The sequence below is a fragment of the Thunnus maccoyii genome, chromosome 12 (genome assembly GCF_910596095.1).
Source record: "Thunnus maccoyii chromosome 12, fThuMac1.1, whole genome shotgun sequence".
In the NCBI taxonomy this organism is placed as follows: Eukaryota; Metazoa; Chordata; class Actinopteri; order Scombriformes; family Scombridae; genus Thunnus; species Thunnus maccoyii.
Window position 1 is genome coordinate 7,655,277 of NC_056544.1, and position 23,963 is coordinate 7,679,239.

At 40.4% G+C, this 23,963-nt stretch overlaps 2 protein-coding genes across 4 annotated transcripts; both read right to left on the bottom strand.

Moving 5' to 3' along the window:
- Positions 1–20: 20 nt before the first annotated feature.
- Positions 21–23,680, bottom strand: LOC121908262 (serine-rich adhesin for platelets-like). Its single transcript, XM_042428168.1, has 9 exons — positions 23,659–23,680; positions 22,494–22,638; positions 21,662–21,716; positions 21,272–21,577; positions 20,135–20,213; positions 16,432–16,583; positions 16,160–16,201; positions 6,382–6,512; positions 21–6,095 (listed from the first exon to the last, which is right to left on the bottom strand). Exons 1-9 carry the CDS (start codon positions 23,678–23,680, stop codon positions 2,111–2,113), a joined length of 4,917 nt encoding a protein of 1,638 aa, XP_042284102.1. The 3' UTR covers positions 21–2,110.
- xirp1 (xin actin binding repeat containing 1) lies at positions 7,784–16,153 on the bottom strand. Of its 3 annotated transcripts, none has more exons than XM_042428778.1 (3): positions 15,173–16,153; positions 8,289–15,056; positions 8,061–8,176 (listed from the first exon to the last, which is right to left on the bottom strand). In XM_042428778.1, exons 2-3 carry the CDS (start codon positions 15,054–15,056, stop codon positions 8,144–8,146), a joined length of 6,801 nt encoding a protein of 2,266 aa, XP_042284712.1. In that variant the 5' UTR covers positions 15,173–16,153; the 3' UTR covers positions 8,061–8,143. The 3 variants fall into 3 exon arrangements, with proteins under 3 accessions (XP_042284711.1, XP_042284712.1, XP_042284713.1); XM_042428779.1 differs by lacking the exon at positions 8,061–8,176 and having other exon boundaries at positions 10,073–10,156; positions 10,593–15,056; XM_042428777.1 differs by having other exon boundaries at positions 7,784–15,056.
- Positions 23,681–23,963: the final 283 nt, after the last annotated feature.

Below are 23,963 nucleotides of genomic sequence, written 5' to 3' on the forward strand. Positions count from 1 at the left end.
CTTATTAACTGAGTGGTCATGATGTTGTCAGTAATGAACAATATGGTTTTTAGACTTGTTCTTTAAGACAGTTTTATTCTCAGTATGGCACACTGCATGTAAACAAGATAAAATCATTTTTTGACAATAAAATTCTACAGAATGAGCATTAAAATTACTCAAGAATAACATTTCTGTGCTGATGTTTACAATTAAAATAAATCAAACTTTCTTTTAAAGGTTGTGGATAAGCACTTAAGCACAATCGAGAACTCCTGACACCTGCCTGAAATTGCTACAATATAACTGGTTGATGCAAACATATATAACTCCAGAAAAGCTAAACAGATATAACAGCGCTATACCTGATATTTGTATTAAATGTGAGAAGGAAAAAGGTACTTTTTTCCATTGTACTTGGCAATGTACAGAAATACAAAAATTCTGGCAAGAAGTGAAACAATGTACTCAAAATATTTTACAGATTCAAGTACCCTTAATTCCACAGCTGTTTATATTAGGTTTACATCCAGATAATTTGAAACTTAAAAAGAATCAACGAATATTTGTAGACTTAAGTGTGTTAATGGCAAAAAGAGTAATAACTTTCTCATAGAAAAACACCAGGAGACCAAGTATAAGCAGGTGGTTGTCTGAGCTATCCATAACTCTCCCTTTAGAGAAAATTACCTATTCCATAAAACATCAACAACATAATTTTAATTTTCAGCAGATCTGGGACCCTTTCATTTACTATGTATCAAGAACAGACTTGTCAAGTGTGATGGAAGAACCTGGGGACGTGTGAACAGTGGCTCTTTGCAGTAAATAATATTGTAGAAATATATTTCTTTTTTTCTTCCTTTTTTACACAAGGTAATGCACTATAAAGCATTATCCTGACCCCCATCCAAGACCTGGAATAATGTGGGGGGTGGAGGATGGGAGGTTGACATGATCGTTCAATGTATGTAACTGTATTACTTGATATTTCTTTATGTTGTGAGAACAATAAAAAGAATGTTGGTAAAAAAAGGTTGTGGATAAGACAGAATTACATCCATTTCCAAAGTAACTAACACAATATATCAGCATCCTATCACAAGACATCACTCTCTTTTTTACTTTATTACAAATTGGTCAGTTTACTTCTTTGTTTGATAGCTTGAGAGGGTGAAAAAAAGAAAGTACGAAGAGCATGCACTTTCCAACTGAACAATTTCTCTATTTCCCCCTTATAGCACCAAACATACATAAATAGCATTTTTCCAGGAAGTGATGAATTTACAGTTACACACCAACAAATTATTTGGAAGAATTTCCAGGAAATTAAAGAAATGGTTTGACATTTAGAGAAATACACTTAATTCAGTAAATATGAAGGTATTGTACAGCCACCAGCCAGTTTGGCACAAAGACTGTAAGTGTGTTATTGATTCTCCCATCTCACTCTTGACAAGAAAACAAATAAGTGTATTCCTCAAAATGTGTAATTGTTGCTTTAAGGGCCCCGAAAATAAAGGGTTGCCCAGGAGTAATGTTTGAACTACAGTTACCAAAATGCTACCTGGCATTTATAGTGTTTTATGAGCCAAAACTTCAAGGGGTCAGTAAAAAAAGTCCAATTACAGAAAGAAATTTCAAATTTGTAATGCTTAAAGTTTTAATTTTGTTACAGCTATTAATCAATTCATTCAGGAGAAAGAATTTTTGTATCAGCATATTTACAGTTTTTTACTGACAATTTACAGTTAGTCTTATTCTTGCCTCGTTTCATTTATTACCAATTTATTCACACAAAATCCCTTTAAATGTATTCAGCAAGTTACATTGCCTGCTTTTTCTGTGTTAACTTTGAAAGAAAATCATGTTCATGTCATAAAATACGTTGATTTTGCAGCTTGAATGTAAAGACACGTCTTTACTGCACACATTTGAAGTCACACCAGTCTCATAGGTTGAATTTGATACTTTTCATATTTCTAAATACAATGCAGTGGTAAATTAAAGCATTAAATGTATTTTTGTTAACTCATTAAATGTTTAGTGGCTTGTCATATCTATGGACTTCTTTCTTTATTTTTGCACTTTCCAATATTGTGTATTACATAATGGAAACACAGTGCTGCTTTCACCCGAGCAAATCATCCATCCAGCTACTGTCTGTGACAGCATTTTCTGCTGCCTGCTGAGTATTGTTGTTTTCAGAAACTAATAGACTGCCCACAAAGGAATTTGCATCACTTGGCTCGGACAGTGGTAGCAACTGTGGTTCTGATGCAAAGATGTCAACAGCAAAAAGATCTGCCTGAGCTGAAGGAGCAGCAGTAGAAATTGTATCTGAACCAAGAAAATCATTCAGTGAATTAGGAGTGGCTGGAGTACACGGCAGCACTGTAAAAACATCTGCACTGCTTGAGATTTCGCTGACTCCAAAGATATCATCAGGAAAGGCGGACAGCTGGTTTGTGGAAGCATCAGCTCCTCCTTGATCAGACACACTAACGGCAGGTGACGGAGTGAACAGACTGCCATTTGAGCTGAATATGTCAAAATCAGTGTCCTGCTCTTTTGTCTGGCTATTTGCAGTGAAAGGACTTGGAGCTTGACTCTCATTTTGGTTGACAGGTGCTGAGTTGGGATCAATCAGCTGATCTGCCATGCCAAGTGTCACCTCACTTTTGACTGATCCAGGTTGAGAGTCAAGCAAGCTAAGACTTTCAGCAGAAGCCTCAGCAACTGATCCAGGTGGAGGGTCGAGCAGGCTAACACTTTCAGCAGAAGCATCAGCAACTGATCCAGGTTGAGCGTCGAGCAGGCTAACACTTTCAGCAGAGGCATCAGCAACTGATCCAGGTTGAGAGTCAAGCAGGCTAACACTTTCAGCAGAAGCATCAGCAACTGATCCAGGTTGAGTGTCGAGCTGGCTAAGACTTTCAGCAGAAGCATCAGCAACTGATCCAGGTTTAGAGCCGAGCAGGCTGAGACTTTCAGCAGAGGCATCAGCAACTGATCCAGGTTGAGAGGCGAGCAGGCTAACACTTTCAGCGGAAGCATCAGCAACTGATCCAGGTTGAGTGTCGAGCTGGCTAAGACTTTCAGCAGAAGCATCAGCAACTGATCCAGGTTTAGAGTCGAGCAGGCTGAGACTTTCAGCAGAGGTATCAGCAACTGATCCAGGTTGAGAGGCGAGCAGGCTAACACTTTCAGTGGAAGCATCAGCAACTGATCCAGGTTGAGTGTCGAGCTGGCTAAGACTTTCAGCAGAAGCATCAGCAACTGATCCAGGTTTAGAGTCGAGCAGACTGAGACTTTCAGCAGAGGCATCAGCAACTGATCCAGGTTTAGAGTCGAGCAGGCTAAGACTTTCAGCAGAAGCATCAGCAACTGATCCAGGTTTAGCGTCGAGCAGGCTAACACTTTCAGCAGAAGCATCAGCAACTGATCCAGGTTTAGAGTCGAGCAGGCTGAGACTTTCAGCAGAAGCATCAGCAACTGTTCCAGGTTGAGAGTCAAGCAGGCTAAGACTTTCAGCAGAGGCATCAGCAACTGATCCAGGTTTAGAGTCGAGCGGGCTAAGACTTCCAGCAGAAGCATCTGCAACTGATCCAGGTTTAGAGTTGAGCAGGCTAACACTTTCGGCAGAAGCCTCAGCAACTGATCCAGGTTTAGAGTCGAGCAGGCTAACACTTTCAGCAGAAGCATCAGCAACTGATCCAAGTTTAGAGTCAAGCAGGCCAACACTTTCAGCAGAAGCATCAGCAGACAAAGCTGTATCCCTAACAGTAGCTGAAAATGCAGGGGTGTTCACAAAAATCTCCTGAGATTCGGATGGACCAAAAAGATCAGAGGAATCTAGTGGGGGTTCTTGGTTGAGATCGAAAAGTGCTCCATCATTAAGGTTTCTTCCTCCTAGGTCAGGTGCATCAAGTAATTTATCTGGCTTTTGAACACATTCATCTGTATTTATCTGAATGACTTGTGGTTCAACAGAGACAGAACTGATGCTGTCTACAAAAATACTATCATTAAATGGGTCGCTCAAACTCGCATCAACACTTTTCTCAGCTATTGACTGACAGACGGACTCCTCAGACACTTGGTTCTTTGATTGCACAGTAGAAGGAGGATCTTTAGAGTCAGCTATTCCAGGATCAGTGACAGACAGGCCTATAGTCTCCCTGCTCTGATCATCAGTTGGATTTATATCAGTTTGTGATGGACCTGTCAGGTCATCACCTATTTCACTAGTTGATGTCTGGTCCAGGTTGGATGGTTCTGTATATGTGATTATAGCCTCATCTTTGTTACTTTCCAATGTGTTGGGGTCAGAAGAAGCTGACTTGTCCTTCATATCTTCCCCAGATTCTTGTTCCAGAGGTGGAACTTGAAGTGTGTCGCCTTCCTTTTGCTTCTCTTTTGTAATGGCCTCCTTTACCTCCTCTGTTCTCTTGTCACCACCATGTATGTTGTCATTTCTTTTACCATGTGCTGTCGATTTCGTGGTGTCCTCAGTCTTCTCTGAGGATGACTGAAATAGTCTTCCTAGGAGTCCACCACTAGGTTTGGCTTCTGGTTTCTTGGCCTCTTTTGGTTCAACCTTGTTTGTTTTTTCATTTCCACTCGATGTAAAGAGTTTTGACAAAGGACTCTTTCCTTTGGACCAGGATCCCAGTTTGACCTTTGTCTTTTCAGCCTGTTTTACAGAACCCTTGAAAGAATTTGTTTTTGCAACAACCTTCTTCTGACTGCCATAATTTTCTTGCTCATTTGCTGAGTTGGGCTTTTCAAACTTATTTTCATCGCTTTCAAGACTGGCTTCCTCTTTGGTCATTTGTTTTGCAGGACTGTCTGGATCACCTCCATTTTCTGAGTTTCTTGGAATGACATCCAGTTTCTCAGATGGCTCTTGATGTGTCACACCTTCTTGAGCTGAATTGTCACTTGTCATTTTAGTAAAACTTTGGGTATGAAGTGATTCCTCAACCTTCTCTACAACTCCATTTAGAACTGTAAAACTATCTTTGTCACCGGTCTGTGGGATCTTTTGACTACCCTCCACCTTAACACCATGCTCTGTGTTTAATATATTGGTTGTCACTCCGTGGCATTTATATTCAAGGGGTTCAAGGTTCACCTCACTTGCATGCTGTTCTTCGCTGAACTCAGATGACAAATGATCAAAGTTATTTTGTTCATTGATATCTTTTATCTCTTTTGATTTATCAAGTTGGCTAAGTTCAGTGCGGTCTGAAAATGGTTTACTGAGCTCCTCGTGTTTGGTTCTCGAGGTCAGTTGAGACGTCTGGTCATACTGAGCAACATCAACATTTGGGGCAAACCGTACAAACTTCTTAGCTTTATTTGAATAAGCATCCAGCCTGTTAGATGTTGGATTATAGCTTTTTTTTATGGTGGGTGCCACATTTGTCTGCTCTGTTTTTTTGCTTGTGACAGTGTTACCCTTTTCTAAGAAGGGGGAAGAAAAATTAGGCACTTTTTGAGAGATGCTGCCTTGGAAATGTCCAGCCTTGGTTGGATCACACCCAGGTTTTGGTTCTTCTGTGTGCAACTTCTCAGCTAAGTCATAATCTGTTGTCTTAGATTGTTCCTTGACGCCTGAAATGAAGGTGTTTGATAGTTTTTTCACATTATCTTTCATTTCTTCTCCCTGGCTGATCTTCAATTGAGTTTTGGGACTTTTCTGATGCTCTGCAGAGCTCATGCTGATTGTAGCTGCTTTGCCGAAGTCAGGTATTTTATTTTTCAGAGCAGGTGCATATGTCCGCTGTGGCAGGTTAACCCCTGTACTCTTCTTCTCTGGTGGCCAGCTCACTTTCAGTTTGCCCCTAATGTCAGCACCACTGACCATCTCTCTTGCAAATGACTTTGTAACAAACACACCAGCAGATGACTCTCTGGTGTTTATGTTGCTTTTTGTCATTTTGGGAGTGGACATGGGATCTGGCTCATCTATTCCTTTACTTTTCTGAAGCCAGCGGTCTTTATGTTGCTGGTGTCCAAATCCCTCATCATAATTTCCTTTTCTTTTAAAAAGCTGTTGGTAGTGAGACATGCAGTAGAACTCTCCATAAAGAGATGAATAGTTGTGAATGCTGTAATAAAACAAAACGCAGTCTTTTATGGTATAAAACAAAATTTTAAATGAAATATTGTGTAATTTGTCAAATGATTTGTTATTTGCACAATATCAGCTGCTTTGAATAATTTCAGTGCATCGGAGATTGGAAATAATCATGACTTCATTTCTAAAAACCTCCCTAACAATGATTTCATTCACACATTTCATTCTGGTCAATTATAGTGTGGTAGATAGGGTGAAATTGTTAATTTGCAATGGTTGATTTGAGTCATTCTTATTATGCCGTCAAAATATCTCACCTGAGCTTCTTCTTACAGTGTTTACAGCAGAAACAGTTCTTGTGCAGGATAAGTTTATTGGCCACCATTTTTTCCATTGGATACACAGGTGTCAAACAGGCAGAACACATTTCCTTGGCGGGTGACAGGAACTATGATGACGAAAACAAATGAAGTTTAAGGTACTGTATGTTTGACACAGCTTGACACAGCAACAGTTTGATCCTACAAGACCTATCTGCCATCCTTTTATTTCTCCAACCATATGTTTGTATTTGAATAATGATAATATTTTTTTGTAATACAAAATGTTATATCAATACTAATCTCAGCAATCTTGTTGTTGCAAAATGCTTGAAATAGCAATCCTGAGACATTATAGCATCTAAATTCGTACTGCTATCCTTACCATTATACCATGTACCTTTGAGAATTCTTGATTTTGATTGGCTGGCAGATGTGGATTAACTTTTAGTAACTGGACAGTATAACCACACACTTATGATGATGGTGTTTGTTTGCAGTTCTAAATCATTGCACCCATATTAGCAGTGATACTTGGTTAAAGTTTGTACTGTCTTATTTATGTAATCAATAAAATATAGATAAATGGGTTTCCAGTAAGAACCAGGCAAATTTTATTATAAATGTAGGTATTTAATATTTGCATGAATCTGGAATTCAAATCAATTGGATGGGGAGAAAAGAGAGGATTTTTGAAATAACATTAGCTACATTTGGTGTTTTAGGAGTAATATGCCTGCACATTTCCTGAATCCTGACCAACAACAGCTTAGCCCTGTGATCTCAGAAGCCCTGTTCTAATTTCACTACAGTTTACATGTGAGTGTTGGGCTGGTGGCTTTCTTGCTCACCACCACATACAACACGTAACTAAGACAGTTGTGGAGTTGTTGAAAGGCATATTTTTCTCTTTTGACAAAAGCTAATTGTTTCCCTATTCTTCCTTAACTCTTTGAGCTAAGCTAGGCTAAACACATCCTGGATGTATCACTGTAGTGCTCGCAGCGCATTGACATTAATATTGATGACATTGATATATAAGTTGAGATTTAAGGCTTTGAATTAATTCTACTGCCATGCCTTGATACAAACACGCAATGGTAATCTTCTGATTAGGTGGAAGATATGTCTGTCAACATATTTTCAGAAAATTTTTTTAGATATTTAATTTTTTTGTTGGAATCATTTAACAAGTTTATGAATATGGAGTATTTTGTCAATTAAAAATCTGACCATCCTTAGACAAATTCACAAGTAACATCGATGGTTGTAAGAGGGTCCATGATGATTTTCAGTATTTAATTTTAAGGTTTTACAAGGTGTGGAATAATGATGAGGAACAAGACTTCGGGAATAGAAATAATTTCTTTTAAGCTCATTTATTTAACAATTTACACAATAGAACATACAGTATCAACTATATTGCTTCGCTTTAATAACAGAATTTAACACTTTATCATGTGGTTACAGTATAAAATCTATAAGACAAATGTTTCTTAAATTAAAAGTCAACATTTTCATCATTTCATAGGATCAATTTTATGATTAACAAAACCTTTTTCATTAAAACATAATGTGATAAATACACAAATGGAATAACTGCTTTCCTAAGAACTGGGGAGAGCACTGTCTGATAACTGGCTTATTTATTGCTTTTCCATTGGTTGGCTAAATGTTACAAACACCTTCCCTTTCTCCTTGGCGTTGCTCAACACCTTATCTTCAAAAGGGCGACCAGATCTTCGCAGTAATGGGGATGTCACGACTTCATACCTGGCTGGACTCCCAACCACTTCAAACAGAGCAGATGACTTACTGTCAGACTGTTTGGTGACAAATGTTGATGTCACAGAGGAAACAAATACGTTTCCAAAGCCATCGGTCTCTTCATATGTTTCACTTACAGTCTTTGTGCCAATTATTCCAACAGGTTGCTCCGGAACTGTTTTGACCTCGAGCACACTGACCTTGCGCTGTGCAGGGGTGTGAGCATCTTTTGAAGACTCGGCAGCCGCAGACTCTTGTCCTAGATCACTATTTGCATCATGACAACTTTGACAATTACTGTCTGTTTTTGGTTTAAACGTTGACATGGGTGACTTTGGTTGTTCGGCAGGCTTTCTAGCAGCTGAGTGAATGGAGATGAATGATGGGGAGGACTGGGAAGATGACTGTCTTATGAGTGGTTTATTGTGTACTTGTCTGGGAACTTCTTGCTTGGAAGAACTTGAATCTGAAACTGTCTGCAGATTCCCGTCTGTCATCTCTTTGATTTGACCTGATTTGGCCTTGCTTGACACAATACTTATTTTCCTGATGTTGTTGGCAGGTTGAAGATTTTGCTCTGATTTTAAAGATTCATCAAATAGTCCTGACAAGCCTGCAATGTCAGCCTCAGATTTCAGATTGGAGACAGAGTAAAGAGCTTTTTTAATTGCCTCTTCAATGTCAAGAAGTTTCGCTAATGTCTGTTCCTTCAGATTCATTATTTCCTTGCTTGCTTTTTCCAAATCTTCAAATGCAGTCTCAACCGAGGAGATGCTTTCTAGATCATCATCCTGTGTCTCTACTTCAACTTTCTTTTCCTCCATTTTACTTTGCTTTGCATTTCTACTTGGTGTAGCTATCCAAGCAGGGACATTCTCATATAATGTCTTCAAGGAGCTAACGTCTACATCGCTGGTTTCTCCCTCCATCTCTTGCACCTGAGACAGGATTCCCTTGAGTTCCTCTCGTTTCCTTAAATTTTCAAAAATTTCCATGGCTGCCTTCACATTTCCTTTCATGATCTCCTCTTTGTGGACAGAGAGCCTCTGTCGTCGTTCATCCTCTGTCTCTGTCTCTGTCTTTACTTTCTTCTTTCTTAAAACAACTTTATCCTCATATTTTTGTTGCTTTTCATTGAAGTCATTTTGCCGTTTATGGCATGCTTCAACTGTACAGTTGGTCTCTGACATTTGCTCATCAGTCTTGCTGTGTTGTTTTTCGGTAGGTTTGGGATATGATTTTTGTTGTTGAGCAGTGGTTTTGTCAGTCCGTTTATTGTCTCCAAAATTTGTTACTTTTACCTTCTTGGACAACAAAGGAACTCTTTTGTCCAGAGGCTCACTGTCCTTTCTTTCAAAGTTCTGTAGAGCAGCCTGCAAGCTCATGTTCATTTCGTGTTTAGCGTCTTCTGCATAATTCTTCATGCACATCTGTATCTCCTCAGCTGCATTGATTTTCTGTATTACATTTCTCTCCATTTCCAATTCAGCACTGTTTGATGTCATTGCTCGGCTATTTGATTTGTTCCCTGTAGGCGGTGCTGTGTTCTTTTTCTTCTTGATTTCATGAGGCTTGGAGTCCATTGGTAGACATTCATTTGTTTGATTTGAGTCTTGAACTGCTTCATCTGCAAACCTTTGGTGGTATGTTTCATGTAAGGTGTCTTTATTGATTTTGCTATGTGTTGTGTTTTCTTGCAGTTTATATATAGGAAACTGATTGCTTTGTTTTGCATTTGGAGGAATCACTGCACTTTTTACATTGTCTTTAACAGGGCAAGAGACTTCCAGGGGTAGTGAAATATGCGGGTCTTCCACAACTACTGATTTTGTCCATTGTGGCTTTGGTGGTAAAGCTGGCTTCTGGTCCTGTAGTTTCTCACTTGTCTTTTGAGGAAGTGGAGGTGGAGTTACACCTTCAGAACCGGATGATTTAGAGTTTCCATTTGCTACAGGGTTGGGTGTTGAATTCTGTGTTGTAATGGTTGGTTGTCCTTCACAGGTTACTGAAATTGAAGGAGACAATTTTGTGTCAGATGGAGGCATAGACACCACAACACACTGCTTGCTCCTCTCTGAACAAGCCCTCCCTGAATTCCTGTATATCATTGCTGCTTTAAAGTCTCCTTTGGATACATTTACACTAGACTTCTCAAGAGATTGCAAAGCCAGTTGCACATTACCTCTTACAATATCTTCTTTATCTAGAAGCTTCTGCTCTGTTGCTGCACTCTGCAGAGACCTAATTGCTGCCTTCACATCTCCTCTAACAACATCTTCTGTCTCGTCTTCTGTTGTCAGACCATTACACTCACAACTTACAAAAGGTAGCAGTGAGACTGGTGCACAATTACTGACTATAGCTGCACTTTGTGATATTTCACCCTGTTGGCAAGCCTTAAACGAAACATGGCTGTCCTGATCTTTCACTGCACCACTGACCTTTGGATAAGTCTTGATTTGCTGGCATCTGGAGGAAGAAGAAGATTGGGTCACTGCTGAGGAGCTTTCCTCTTGTGCTGAGACATTCAGGTTGTATATTTTTCCGGGGACAATGACTTCCCGCTCCACATGCATGCTTTGCTGCTTAGCCATTTCAAGGGACTTTTTAGCTGCTTTCACATCTCCGGATATGATCATTTCTTTTTGTGCTTGGCTTCCTTCTGTTTCAGGACCTTTGGCTGACATGTCCATTTCATAGATAGTTCCAGGTATAATGATCTCCCTCTCCACACACATGCTTTGTTGCTTTGCACGTTCTAGTGACTGCAATGTTGCCTTGATGTCTCCAGCCACAATTTCCTCTTTTTCTACCATGATTGGTTGCTTCACTGCAAGTTGTTGCTTTGCTGATGAGATATCCCCAGGGATTATTTCTTCCTTTGGAATACAGTTTTCAACAGTGAGAGAGCAATCTGATGTAAAAACTCTTTTGGTGTTCTTTACATCCCCTGGCAAAACATCAGAAATGGTTCGCTCTACCTGCTCTTTTTGCTGACAGAGACTTCTCTTTGCTTCCCTCACATCACCCTGCACTATTTCAATGTGTTCCTTAGCCAGAAGGTTGTGATCAACTTCATCTCCTAATGCCTCAGCCTGAAGACTTTTCAGGTAGTGCAGATCTCCTTTCTCAATGCAACTTTTGTACAAGTTCACATTTCCCTTTTCATTTTCATCCACTCTACACGATGCTGCAGTCCTCTGGCTGTTGGCAGTAGCTAACAGGTTTCCGATAGTAGACTTTACATCTCCTTTTTCTATAACGTGACTCTCGGTTTTGGTTTCACAATGACAGATGAGTGAATACACTGACATCTCTGCTTGTCCATCAGCAGTCTCTTGCATTATGATTCCTTTCTTCAAATTCTTATCTTGAACAAGCAATTCATCAATCATTTGGACAATGTTTTGTATTCTTTGATCCCTCTCAAGGTTGATAGTTGAGGCAGACTGGTAGACTGGAAGTTCTACTACTGTGGTGTTCACTTTCCCCGTCTCCACTTCTCTGAGAAGAGTAACTTGAGTCTTTAGGGTTGGTTTGAGTAAGAGTTGCAACATGATGTTCCTGATGTTGCCCCCAACAACCTCCTCTTTCTGGATCTGCACACCTGTGTTGCTTTCAAGCTGATATTTTGCCATGCTAACATTCTTATTCTCGTTGGCTTCTATTATGATGCCACTTGAGTGAACAAAAGTCATTTGATATAGATATGACAGGGTATCAACAACACTGGTAGCGGTAATTTTATCCAGTGGCGTGGTCTCAAAGAGCCAGGTAGTGCACTTCACATCAGCTTTTGGTATCTCTTCCTCAACACCTTGCACTGAGGTATCTTCAGACTCCTTGATCTTGTCCAGTGGCTGTGATTCAAACAGCCAAGTGCAGCGTTTCACATCTCCTGTCTGGCTGTCTTCCCTATGGACTGTTTTTACTGGACTTTGCTCTTGAGGTTCCCCTCTCAGACTGTCGATGGGTTGATTCTCAAAGAGCCAGGTGGAGGTCCTGACATCACCGTGCTGGACATCAGTGACACTAACCATTCTCACAAACTTCTGGCATGACTGCTCAGATTCAAATATCTGTTTATTGAGCTGCACACTACTGCTTCCAAAGTCTTCAATGACCCTGACAGAAGGCTCATCTCGACTGGTAAGGGAGTCCAAAGGTTGTGTCTCAAACTTCCATCTGGCTGATTTGACATCTCCTTTCTTGACATCCTCTTGAGTGACAGCTCGGATTACATAAACTTCATTCTCTGCCTTGATGGCATCAAGAGGCTTTGTCTCAAACATCCACCTTGCTCCTCTCACGTCACCACTCATTACCTCCTCTTTTTTCACAGTTGTCACCTCATGAAACAGCCCCTCTTTGTCCTTGATGGCATACAGTGGCAAGGACTCAAACATCATGGTGCTTGACTTCACATCAACATCGCTCACAGGTTCTTCCTCACAGACTGACTGCTGTTCAAGCGGTTGGTCATGGATTTTGTCCAATGAGGAGGTTTCAAATATAAACTTCTTGTTTTGTACATCACCACTTTCAGCATCACTGACTCTCTGTATGTTTGCGTCATCGTCATCCTTGTTAATCTTGTTCATGGAACAGTTCTCAAACAACCAAGTGAATTTATGTACTGATCCTTTCTGGATGTGTTCATCTTGATTCTGTTCATCGGATGTTGTCACCACTTCTGATCCAATTTCATCGAGGGACTGGGATTCAAAAAGTTCTTTGACTCGTGAGACATCTCCTGACTGAAAGTTAACTTGGCTGACACGTCTCACATCTTGTTCTGAGTTTGCGTCCTTTCTTATTCTGTCTAAGGTTTCTGTTTCAAAAAGATGCTTGACTGTTTGAACACCAACCTCTGATTTGAAAGAATCCTGTATGGTGCTGCAGAGCTTCAAGTTGTACTCTTCGCCATCTTTGATGCTGTCTAGAGGCTGTGATTCAAAAAGCCAAGTGATGGACTTGACGTTGGTATTGTCAATGGCTTCTTTATCATTCACTTTTTCTGATTTGTCATACAAAATGTCCATCGGTTGTGTCTCAAATAACCATTTACAGGTCTTGACATCACCTTTACGAGACTCCTCTTCAACAGAAGCGCTTTGCTCTGTTTGGTTGAACTTGGAATGGATCCCATCTATTGTCTGGGTTTCAAAAAGCCACTTTGCCATCTTGACATCACCTATTGTATCCTCCTGTCTGGTGATGCCTTTGATTACCTCAACATTTCCTTTTCCCTCTGCAACCTCGTCTAAAGGCTTGGTCTCGAACATCCACTTATAGTTTTGGACCCTCCCTTTGATGAATTCCTCTCGGCTGACTGTTGTGACTTTATGGAAATTGCCAGAGCTGTCTTTTATTGCATATAAAGGAGTAGCCTCAAACAAAGCTTTGTTGCCTTTTACATTTCCTGCTGAGATGTCATTTTCCTTCTCACAAATCTCCTCATCAGAGCGGGCGATTTTACTCAGAGGAATTGTTTCAAAAAGATGTTTGAATCCCTTAACATCGCCCTTTTCAATTTCTTGTTCTTTGAATGAGGTGTTCTGTTGAATACTGCAGCTCTCAAATATTTGTTTTTTGCCTTTTACCGCTCCTTGTTCATCAGCTGAGAGGGTGATTTTCTTCAGACGCCCAACTTCATAGCTATCATTAAGAGTCTCCATGGGCTGAGTTTCAAACAGCCACATAGAAGTCTTGACATCTCCCCCAATTATTTCTTCCTTTTCCAAAGTCTTTTCTTCAGAGTCCCCTTTCAGTGCTGCCAGGGGTTGCATTTCAAAGAGCTTCCTCTTGTTGACAACATCGGCCTCTCCTGTGCAGTCAGCCACCATTCCTTCAAACTTGTCTACTCCCACAACTTCTTGTATTGTGTCAAGAGACTGAGTTTCAAACATCCACCTCTTTCGGTCAACTCCTCCGCCGTGCCCCTCTTCCAAAGATATACCCCGAATTATTTTCACTCCATCAGTTCCCTTATTAATCAGGTCCAAAGGCTGGGTTTCAAAAAGCCAACGGGCAGTGCTGGTGTTGCCGCTTTTGATCTCTTCCCTGCAGATGGATTTAATCTCATGGATATTGCCGCTTTTGTCTCTGATGGCACAGCAAGGTTCTGCCTGGAAGAGTTTCACAGTCTTCTGGACATCTCCTTTCTGTTCCTGGAGTTCAGACCTCAGTTTCAGGAAGTCATGGTCTTCTATGGAATTGCAGCGTCCCAAGTCACTCACTGTTTTTGACTCAAAAAGCAACCGAGTCCCACTCACATCTCCTGGCTGGATGGGCTCTTTCAGCACTGCTTCAACCAGTTCTCCTTCTTCTCTTTGTGATTTATTTAAGGAATCTAACGGCTGGGTCTCAAACAGCCATGTTGATGTTCTCACATCCCCTCTGACTGAGGTCTGTCTTTTAGCCCCTGAAATTTGCTGTGGGCTGTCAATGTGCTCAAACATGGAAGAGGTGCCTCTGACATCTCCACCAGTTAAGTCCTCCTCATCCAGCAGCTTCTTGGTTGAATGAGGATCCCCGATATTGTCCAGAGTCCAATTCTCAAAGATCCACCTCATTGACTGCACTTCACACTGATGAGCTGCATCCGCTGCCTGGGTGTTTTCTGACTGCACTGCTTTCATTATCTCATCATCCACAGCATCATCAAGACTTCCCCGAAGGTCTGGGTGGATGTGTTTAAAGAGCCTCTTCAGCTCACTCTTCTGCCGTTGCTGATAGAAGGTGGAGAAGGTTTCTTTAGGTGGAGGCACAGGGAGGCTACTTAATGATGAAGGAACTTCATAGTCAAGGGGTCTTGGTGGCACAGGAGGAGGTGGGGGGAGAGGTAGGTCGTCTTCATCATGAGATGATTGTGTAACTGTGATTTTCCTGGCTGCGTCAGCCATCTTTAAATGAAAAACAGATGGGAGTAACATTGTCAGGATTCAGTCACCAACGACAATATTAGAGTACATGCAAATATTTAGATGACATGCATTTAGTAAGCAAAGCTATACATTACCTTTCTCTATGATCGCTGAGGTTTTTCACCGCAAACCATCCTCTGTCACACCAGGGGTTAACAAAACACTTCATAGCTGTTAGTAGGCGGACATCACACAGACAGCTAGTCTATACTGTGAGTGCAGTAAGTTACTTTAATAAGTACATTTATGCCTCTCTTTTCTTATTTGAATATTTGTTGGACTGTCATAGTAAGTTTTATTTAAAAAAGAAGGCTGGAGATATTCTATATTTTTGTTACAGCCAACAAATTCTGTTGAAAGACCAAAATCAGCAATGCATCAGTTTGTCTAGTAATGAAGGAAAATGTCATCCAGTGAAACAGTGTGGCACATTGATGTGTTTTTCAATAATCTGTGGACAAGAAAGGAGCTCAATGAAATAGAAGAATAAGTTATATATCAGACTTTTGGTGCACAGACAATGCTTGTTAATGGGATCTACATTGTTGGTTTTGATCTTTTCATGGGATCTGTTGACAATGATAAAAATGCGAAAAATCACTACTTATCATTAAATGTTTACACATGCTGTACTACCCATTGAGATTTTCCGTCTCAGGTTTCAAGACTGTGATGGTCTGCCAAAGGTGTGCTTTTTTGGCAATAGTGACACAGCAAATGAGCCAAAAACATGATTTTTATATACTCCAAGATGGTGTCCTATTCATGGCACTGTACCTAACTATTTCAAAGCATACAGTTCCCTGCCTATACAGAAATTAATGTAAAATTAATATAAAGCCTAAAATGCCATTTTAGCAACTGTTGATTGTAATATTTTGAACCAAAAGATTGTTGTACATTTGGCAGCATTATTTGCTCTGGTTCTTATGGTGTTATGTAATTTTATATACCAATGTGTTAAGTTATTGCATTTTAGGTCAAAGGTTAACCATGTCTTAAGTTATGCAAGCAAAGAGTCACCACACACAGTTAACAGCACCCACACTGTTGAAAGAAATTCAAAGTGAACAACACAGTACCTTACTGTTTTTAGTCCTCGTTCCTGGAGTACCAATGAATTCCTGTTGAACAACAGAAAAATTAAATGGGGATTAGATTGGTTTCTATTATTTCTGTAGACAATATACACAGTATACATATACTGTATTATCACTGTGTAACACATTTAGAGTATGCAACAGATTTATTGTAAAATTTTGAGTAGCTCCTATTTTTTCAGAGCACAGTCACCCCCCACTATTGAAGCCCTTGACCCCAATGGGGAGGAATGAGAGGCATTTCAGGAACTCACTGGCTGTGTTGAGGCTCCTGTGGAGTCGATAGCTGCTGCTCTTGACAGATAGAGAGCTGATCTGTCTCTAATGGAGGAGGAAGTAGATATCCTGTCTCTGGCTTGTCTTGTTGGGGTGCCCCCCTTAGTCAGTGATGGACTATATTTGTCATCTGCAAAAGAAAAGAAAAAATAAAGCATATATCCAATCCACTTAAAATATTAGTACAATTGCTCAGTAAAATAACACTGACTGAAATAACAATCGTCTGATCATATTGTTTTTGCTAGTTTAGATTCTTTGACATACACTTGTAAAAGTAGGACTCAGATATTCCTGTATCCCAAAATAAACAATGCAGAGTGTGTCTAGTGCCAGCAACAAGTATAATGATAACACTTTGTGTGAGTATTAATAGTGATGCTCATATTGTGTATATTTATAGTGATGTTGGAAACTTTCTTATCAGTGTGCTCTTGTTGCTCCCACTTAACTTATGGAAACTATTTAATCTACGACAGGCCCACATTGCACCTTAACTGAGCGGGTAAAATTGTGGTTTTGAATTGCTTAATATTCAAATGAGACTGCATATGATTCATTGTACTAAATAGAAACGTTGCAACAAACAAGCCAGTTTATGAAAGCTTTGATCTAACTAGCTGACAAGATAAATTGGCCCACGCAGCCTGCCTGCTGCCTCGGATCCTCAGTAAACTGCATGCCATTGACTGACCATGACGCCAAAGAAGGGAAAAAAAACAGCAACTGCTAGCTCAGCTGGAGTGACACAGATTGTTTGCACATTGTTTGTGTGAGCTCTCTGCCATCAAACCATCAACACCTGACCAAAGGAATGTGACAGACTGACCCCATGAAAGATGTGAAAATGATCTTACCTCTAACCTGCAGCTGAATTTTGCTGCTGTAATACTTTAAGTGATTTTTTATAGCAAAAATCAAAAAATTAAATAACAAACAGTGAAACTGTGGAACTGTTTGAGTTAGGAGTACAGTAGATACAGAATGATAAATTCGGGAAATATTTCAACAACAACAGCAGAGTGGACAATGTGGCCCGAGGTCAACAGCTCAGTGTGTTGCACAGGCCATCCAGCTGTAACTAATGGCCAGATTTGAACACACCTCCCCTTTTCACACAGTAAGCCCTCACCGGACAAAAGGATGGACCAGCAAGCTGGCGCCTCTCACGAGTCCGGACTTAAAGCATTTTCATAGATGGGTGAGCAGACAGAATGAGGCAACCGAGTGCCGTGTGTCCTGCTGAAGTCCTCACCCACTAAACTGAGAGGTCAACTCCACCACTTGTTATCACTGTACACACCACTATTGATAGTTGATGAAACACTGATTTGTAAAATCCGGTCGTTAGCAAATCAAAAGTGACTCACGTACAATAAGCTTAATTTCATGTCTGGTCTAAAGACTACATTAACTTCTGCTGATCTTTTTTTTTTTAAGACTGATACCTTTCTCTGTGATTCCCACACTTTCATAGTGAGGGGGAAAGCAAATTCTCCTGACATCTTTTTGATCTGGGTTAATTCTCCAGGAATGAAGAGGAGCTATTAGCGGCACAGTAATGTGAGGGTGTTCTGGGCCGCTGGCAGCTGTACAAATGATGGTGAAATGCAGTTGGTATTTGTTCTTCACCACCACCTTCACCACCATCAGCTGTCAGCGATTGTTGCCACATTCATAGACTGTAATGAAAACCAGCATGCCAAAAGGCTAGAGACCCCCCAAACAGCACATCACACATCACACAGTGTGTTACACAAGACAGTAAAAGTTATCTTCCATTTTCCTTATTGCTTTTATGACAGATGCTGCTTCTCATTGCATAGTTCATCATCAGAAAGGTATTGACTGAGTGATTAATTTGTCTGTCCTCCCATTCCAGACATTTTTAGGGATAAGGGGCTGAGAAATGATACCGACTTAAGACTTGATGAAGATGCCAGCAACATAGTCACAACCCTAATTTGCTCTGATATTACTCAGGAAAAACAGGCACAAATAGGGTCAAAATGGAAAACATTTGGATTTTTTTTTGTCAAATTAAATAATTTGATTTTACATCATTGATTCTATGCTTGAAACTGTTTCTCAATGACATTCTCATTCTTATTGACATGCTGGCACCATATGAAACTTTAACTCAATATTTTGAATACTGTTTTGCTGAAATAGAAGCAAAGAGCATCCACTACACTCTATGTTCACTTTACTTATCATACAGAATATACTACTGTCATGTAAAACATACATTTATACAGTGCCTTTCTCATTAAAAAAAAATAAATATATAATAGCATTTTTTACAGCACCTATACAATAACATCAGTCTCCTCCATTTCAGTAAAGTTAATTCTCCTGATACTCACTAAAATGCCATCCGGCGTTGTTCTCGGTCACTTTCCTGTGTATCTCCGCTGTGTTCAATAACTGACTCTTAAGGCTCCTGTGATTTGTGATGCAGCCTGTCTCCTCTCTCGGTGCTCCTCTCTGTCTGTCACTTCACTTCACTGCGACTGAGCGCTTTCTAGTCCTCTGGCCTCGGTGACAGCTGATTTTTATCAGAGCCGCTGCCCCAGAGGAAGACTTTGGCTATTTTGGGAGGGTGGCTGGCGGCTGCTACTCGGCTGAGTCAATCACCTCTGTTAGTCACTGTGGGACTGGGGCACCCCCTCCACCTCCCTTTCCCATTGCTATATTGTCACCCCCTATAACAGGCACTGGGTGGGACCTGCACTATGTGTGTCAGTGGGTGTGTGGTGGGTAACATAAGAAAAAAAACACACAGCACCTCAATCATGGTGCTATTATGGTGCAGTGATAAAGCTGTTAAGGAAACTGGTGGTTGAAGTATAATTTGAGCTGAATTATTAAACTATTTTAATACCATAGTATTTTTACTATTTTTATTTTTAGTTTAGGAAAGTACATTATTGTTGTCAACACACTAACAAATCATGTCAGAAACTCTACAGGAGACACCACAGATGGCACCTCACATTCCTGTCTGTGTCTTATTTGCACCAGACTCATCACAGGGTCAAAGCGTCAACTACGGTACACCGGAGCGATATCATTTCCAGGACAGAGAGGCATAGCTCAGAGGGCCAAGGTCTGCGTCACGGTCAGAGCCGTCAGCAACAGTCTCACTCCTATCTTAAGCATGTGTGCCGAATGCATAGTTATGCATTTACACCGCTGCATCCTTGTCTTTATTTAGCTGTTTCCCTACAACTCCCAGAGCCAAAGAACACAGGGGTGACAACTTACCCATCTCTGCCAGGATTTACATGGTGACACTTAAAGTACTAGAGGCCTTGACCCTGACATTTCTGCTCTGTGGTAACTTTATATAGATCCATTTGATATTGTATGTGTGTGAATGCTCAAGCACTGTTTTTGTGACACAAACTGATGAATGTGGCTACATACATATCTCATAATAGTATTCAGTCATGAACAAAGAACCAACAGGAACACAAACATTAAATAGCTCAAAGGGAAGTGACAGTGGTTTTGATTTCCTAGACACTTTTAATAGTTTGTAAGAACAACTGATAGTAAACTGTGGCACCACAATATATCAGTGACCTCGTGCCTTTGAGGAAGGAGCCCTGACACTAATCCCATCTGCCCTATCAGATCACTGTGACTGTAAACATGAAATTTAGCACCACTGCTCACCGTGTGAGTATCTGGATGGTCTGTCATAAGACTTGGGGAGTCCATTCGTGGCCTTTTCTCCCTCCAGCTGGGCGGTTCTCTGTGAAACAACAGCATAGTAACATGAAGAGAATTACAATACACTGTTTGTGGTGGTTCTAGTGTCACAGCACACAGTTGCCCTTTTTGTTTCTGTTTTGGGGCAATGGCCTGGCTAAGATTTTAAACAGTTGGAGCTTAAGCAAATTGTTTGATATTTTGGAAAATTCAATTTAGAAGATTGATATCACCTTCACTGTTAAAAACTGTATGAAGCTACAGCAAGGAGATGTTAGCTTGGCTTAGCATACAGACTGGAAACAGCTAGCTTGGCTCCATCCAAAGTTGTTGTTTTTTTTTTTGGTTTTTTTTTGTTGTTTTTTTTAAATCTTTCCTCTCTGTACAACCACACCTTGTTGTTTTTACATTTTAATATTAAAAGGATTAAACAAAAAAGATGTTACAACTTATCTAGTTAGCTTAAATGGTGGTAGGATTGCTTAAAACTGTGGACAGAGCTAGGCTAGCTGTTTACTCTTGCTTTCAGTCTCAATGCTAAGCTAGGTATTTCCCAAAATGTCAAACTACTTTAAAAACATTAGTGTGCCAAAGTGACTTCAGAGAACATGTGTCTTCATCAGGAAATTAGGGTGCTGTGTTTCTCTCTGAAGTGGTGTACAATGTTACTACATGTTATCAAATGAAATGTGAAGTGGAGCATTTGGGACAAAGGCTACTGGGTGGGGTGGTGTGCCAGGACCAGGACCAGTTCGACCCTCACAACATATCACTGTGTGCATGTGGTCTCAAAATCCTTGAAAGCACCTGGATGAGCAATGTTAAGTTATGTTATGTTATGTTATGTTATGTTATGTTATGTTATGTTATGCTATGCTATGCTATGCTATGCTATGCTATGCTATGCTATGTTATGCTATGCTATGCTATGTTAAATGTTATGTGAACAATTTGTTAACATTATGTTTAACTAATCTGTGTTCCCAGGGTTGCTTTGTAGCTGTGACACTAGAATGTAAAGAATTAAAGAATGTGATTCATACATGAAACATTAAATAAAACAACAAAAAAAAAGCTTGTGTAGGCACTGATCTCACACACCTGAATGGTTGTGTCCTTTAAAGGAGTGTTATGACTTCTCCAGTCCTGCAGAGGGCAGTCTCTTCCTGTCTTCTTGCCCGGAGCAGACGTGGAATTCAGCCGAGGGCTGCTGTTGAATCTCTGCTGCAAGGTGGCCTTGGACTCAAACAGGGCACACAGCGCTCTGGTGCCTGAAGCCTCCCTCTGAGGCAGGACGTCCATGGAGCGACTCCTCGACAGGCCAAAGCTTCTAAAAGATCCCTGCAGGGCCACATTCTCCTTGCTCTCCAGCCTCCTCCATCGAGCCTCCACACAGCTTTCTGGCACCTAGAAGGCAGTGTTTGATTTTTATGTGTTCAATGGTTGTGATGTTTGTCACATTTAATGATTAAAAAAGAAAACATTTATTACCTGGAGTTTATGCTCTGCCTTTTCAGAACTCCTTAAATCGTCACAGCTTTGGTAACTGTTTGAACAAATTTATTGACAAATGTATTAACAATGATCCTTTTGACCAGGAAGTTGCTGATGTGAATTTAGGAAAAGCTTGGTGATTTGTGAGCAATAATCAAGTAACACTCTCTCTACTACTGTCTAGTTGCCCTTTAGACTCCTCTAATCAACATTTAATGACTGTGTAATGTGAAAGGAGTTGCTCGTATGACCTGAGAATTATCACACAAGTCTGCACTTTCCTTCAGCTCTGTGGAGCTATGTACTGTCTTTAAGTGCTTTGAGTGCCGTGAGAATGAATCACTGTAGTGGTTAATTCTCACTGCTTTCGTCAGTATCATTTCCAGCTACAACAGGCGGCTGTTTTCAGCAAAAATACTCTGATAAACTGTACACTACCTGCCCAGCTCCAAACCACAGATAAAGTTAGCAACTACCTGCAGAATACAGTGGAGAATTTAGCAGCTAAAGAGACACATATTTCCCTCAAGAGTTGGTAGAAGCCAATAACAGAGCTAATCTGACAGTGAATACTGGACCTACATTCACATGGAGGTCAAAACACGACTCCAAACAAGAGCCACTGGACACCCAAATGCTCAACTGTCATTCAACAGTGGCTACCAGTGGAAGTCTCTGGTTGTACTGGGAATCTCCCACTGTGTGTAAATGTATGAACATGAAGCAATGCTTGGTAGGAAAACGCACCACTCAAGTATGCGCAGTCAACATGCTTGTTAATAGGTTAATGAACAAGTGTACATATGCATATGTAAGGTGCAGAACTTACCGTTGCACCAGCTGAGACACAGACTTCCTGTCCCAGCGGGTGGGAGCTGGCATGACCCATGACCTCTCCTGAACCCCAGAAAGGTTCTTCAGGGACTGGGTCCTCCTCAGGCTCATCACCTCAATAGCAGACCCTCTATCAGCAGCTAGAACGAGGAAATTTTACTGATGTGTGACAACAGCCTTAAACAGTCTCAGTTGGAAACAGGATTTATGTGTGTTCATGTTTACAAATGATTCATACCAGACTACATAACATCTAAACAAAGATAAATCAATAAATACTTGATTGATCTTGTAGAATTCAAGCATGCAATGCTGAGGTTTAACTTCATGTGAGTTACTATATAACAGATTGTCACACTGACAGTCATATGACTCTGTTAATGTTTATGAACTCCTGCAAACCCAAACTATGACTGTTTACTATTGTACAAACAGTAAAGAGTTGTTGACAGGTACTCTCAAAAAAAAGAAAGAATAAAATTATAGATCTAAATTTTGAACAAAGAAATTTGTATTTTATAAATCCACGCAGGTAGAGACAAGTAATTCCCAGACACCTTAAATCAGTGAGCGATAAAGAATAACACAGTCACAATACTATTATTACAAATAAAGGTTTATGCTGCTCTGTCTGCATAATTAAGACAATATTCAACCGCATACCTGAAGAGAAGAAGAAGTCACCTGTGCATCTCTGTCTTTGAGGCTGACTTGTGGTTTAGGAGCATCTCTCACAAGACACAGCAATTTCCTGTGGCCAAAGTCCTGAAACACCTTGTGATCTGCGGCTTCCGGATATGAGATTTGCTATCATCACATCACCTGATAAATGTCACTGACAGATCAATAAAACACAAGTCTGCACAAGATGATTTTTATTATGTAAAGCAGACAACAAATTACATATTCTACCTTTTCATATCTACATGAAGTTTGTATTGAAATACTAATGACAGTGATGACAGAGTGAGGCAATAAAAAAACACGGAGAAACCAGACCTGTGTGTACTATGACAGCTGGTCCACTCAGATGTCAGCGTTGAGATGCCTGGCATAGCCACTCTGTTACTGTATCTCATGCCAAAACTCCTAGCAGCAGCATTTTATCTGCACCTCACATGCTTACCATATAGCCACTTTATCACTGCAACATGAGTCACATTCGTTCACCCTGCACGCCATTATTCCTCAATGTGCTTAAACAGAAGATAATGTGTTAAATTGCTCCTGCTGGGAGATAATCTGCTGCGTGCCAACAGGACAGGAAAAGCTGACACTGCATGTAAATCTATGTGGCGCTCATTCCTGTTGATGATAACAGTCTGCTGATGCTCAAAGGCTGGAATTAAAATTCTGAAATGTTGGCACATGATTTTTATGCACCAATAAATCTAAGGGAACTTTATAATTTAATTTTCTTGAACACAGGAAACATGAGGTAACCATTAACTGTCATAAGTTTTTA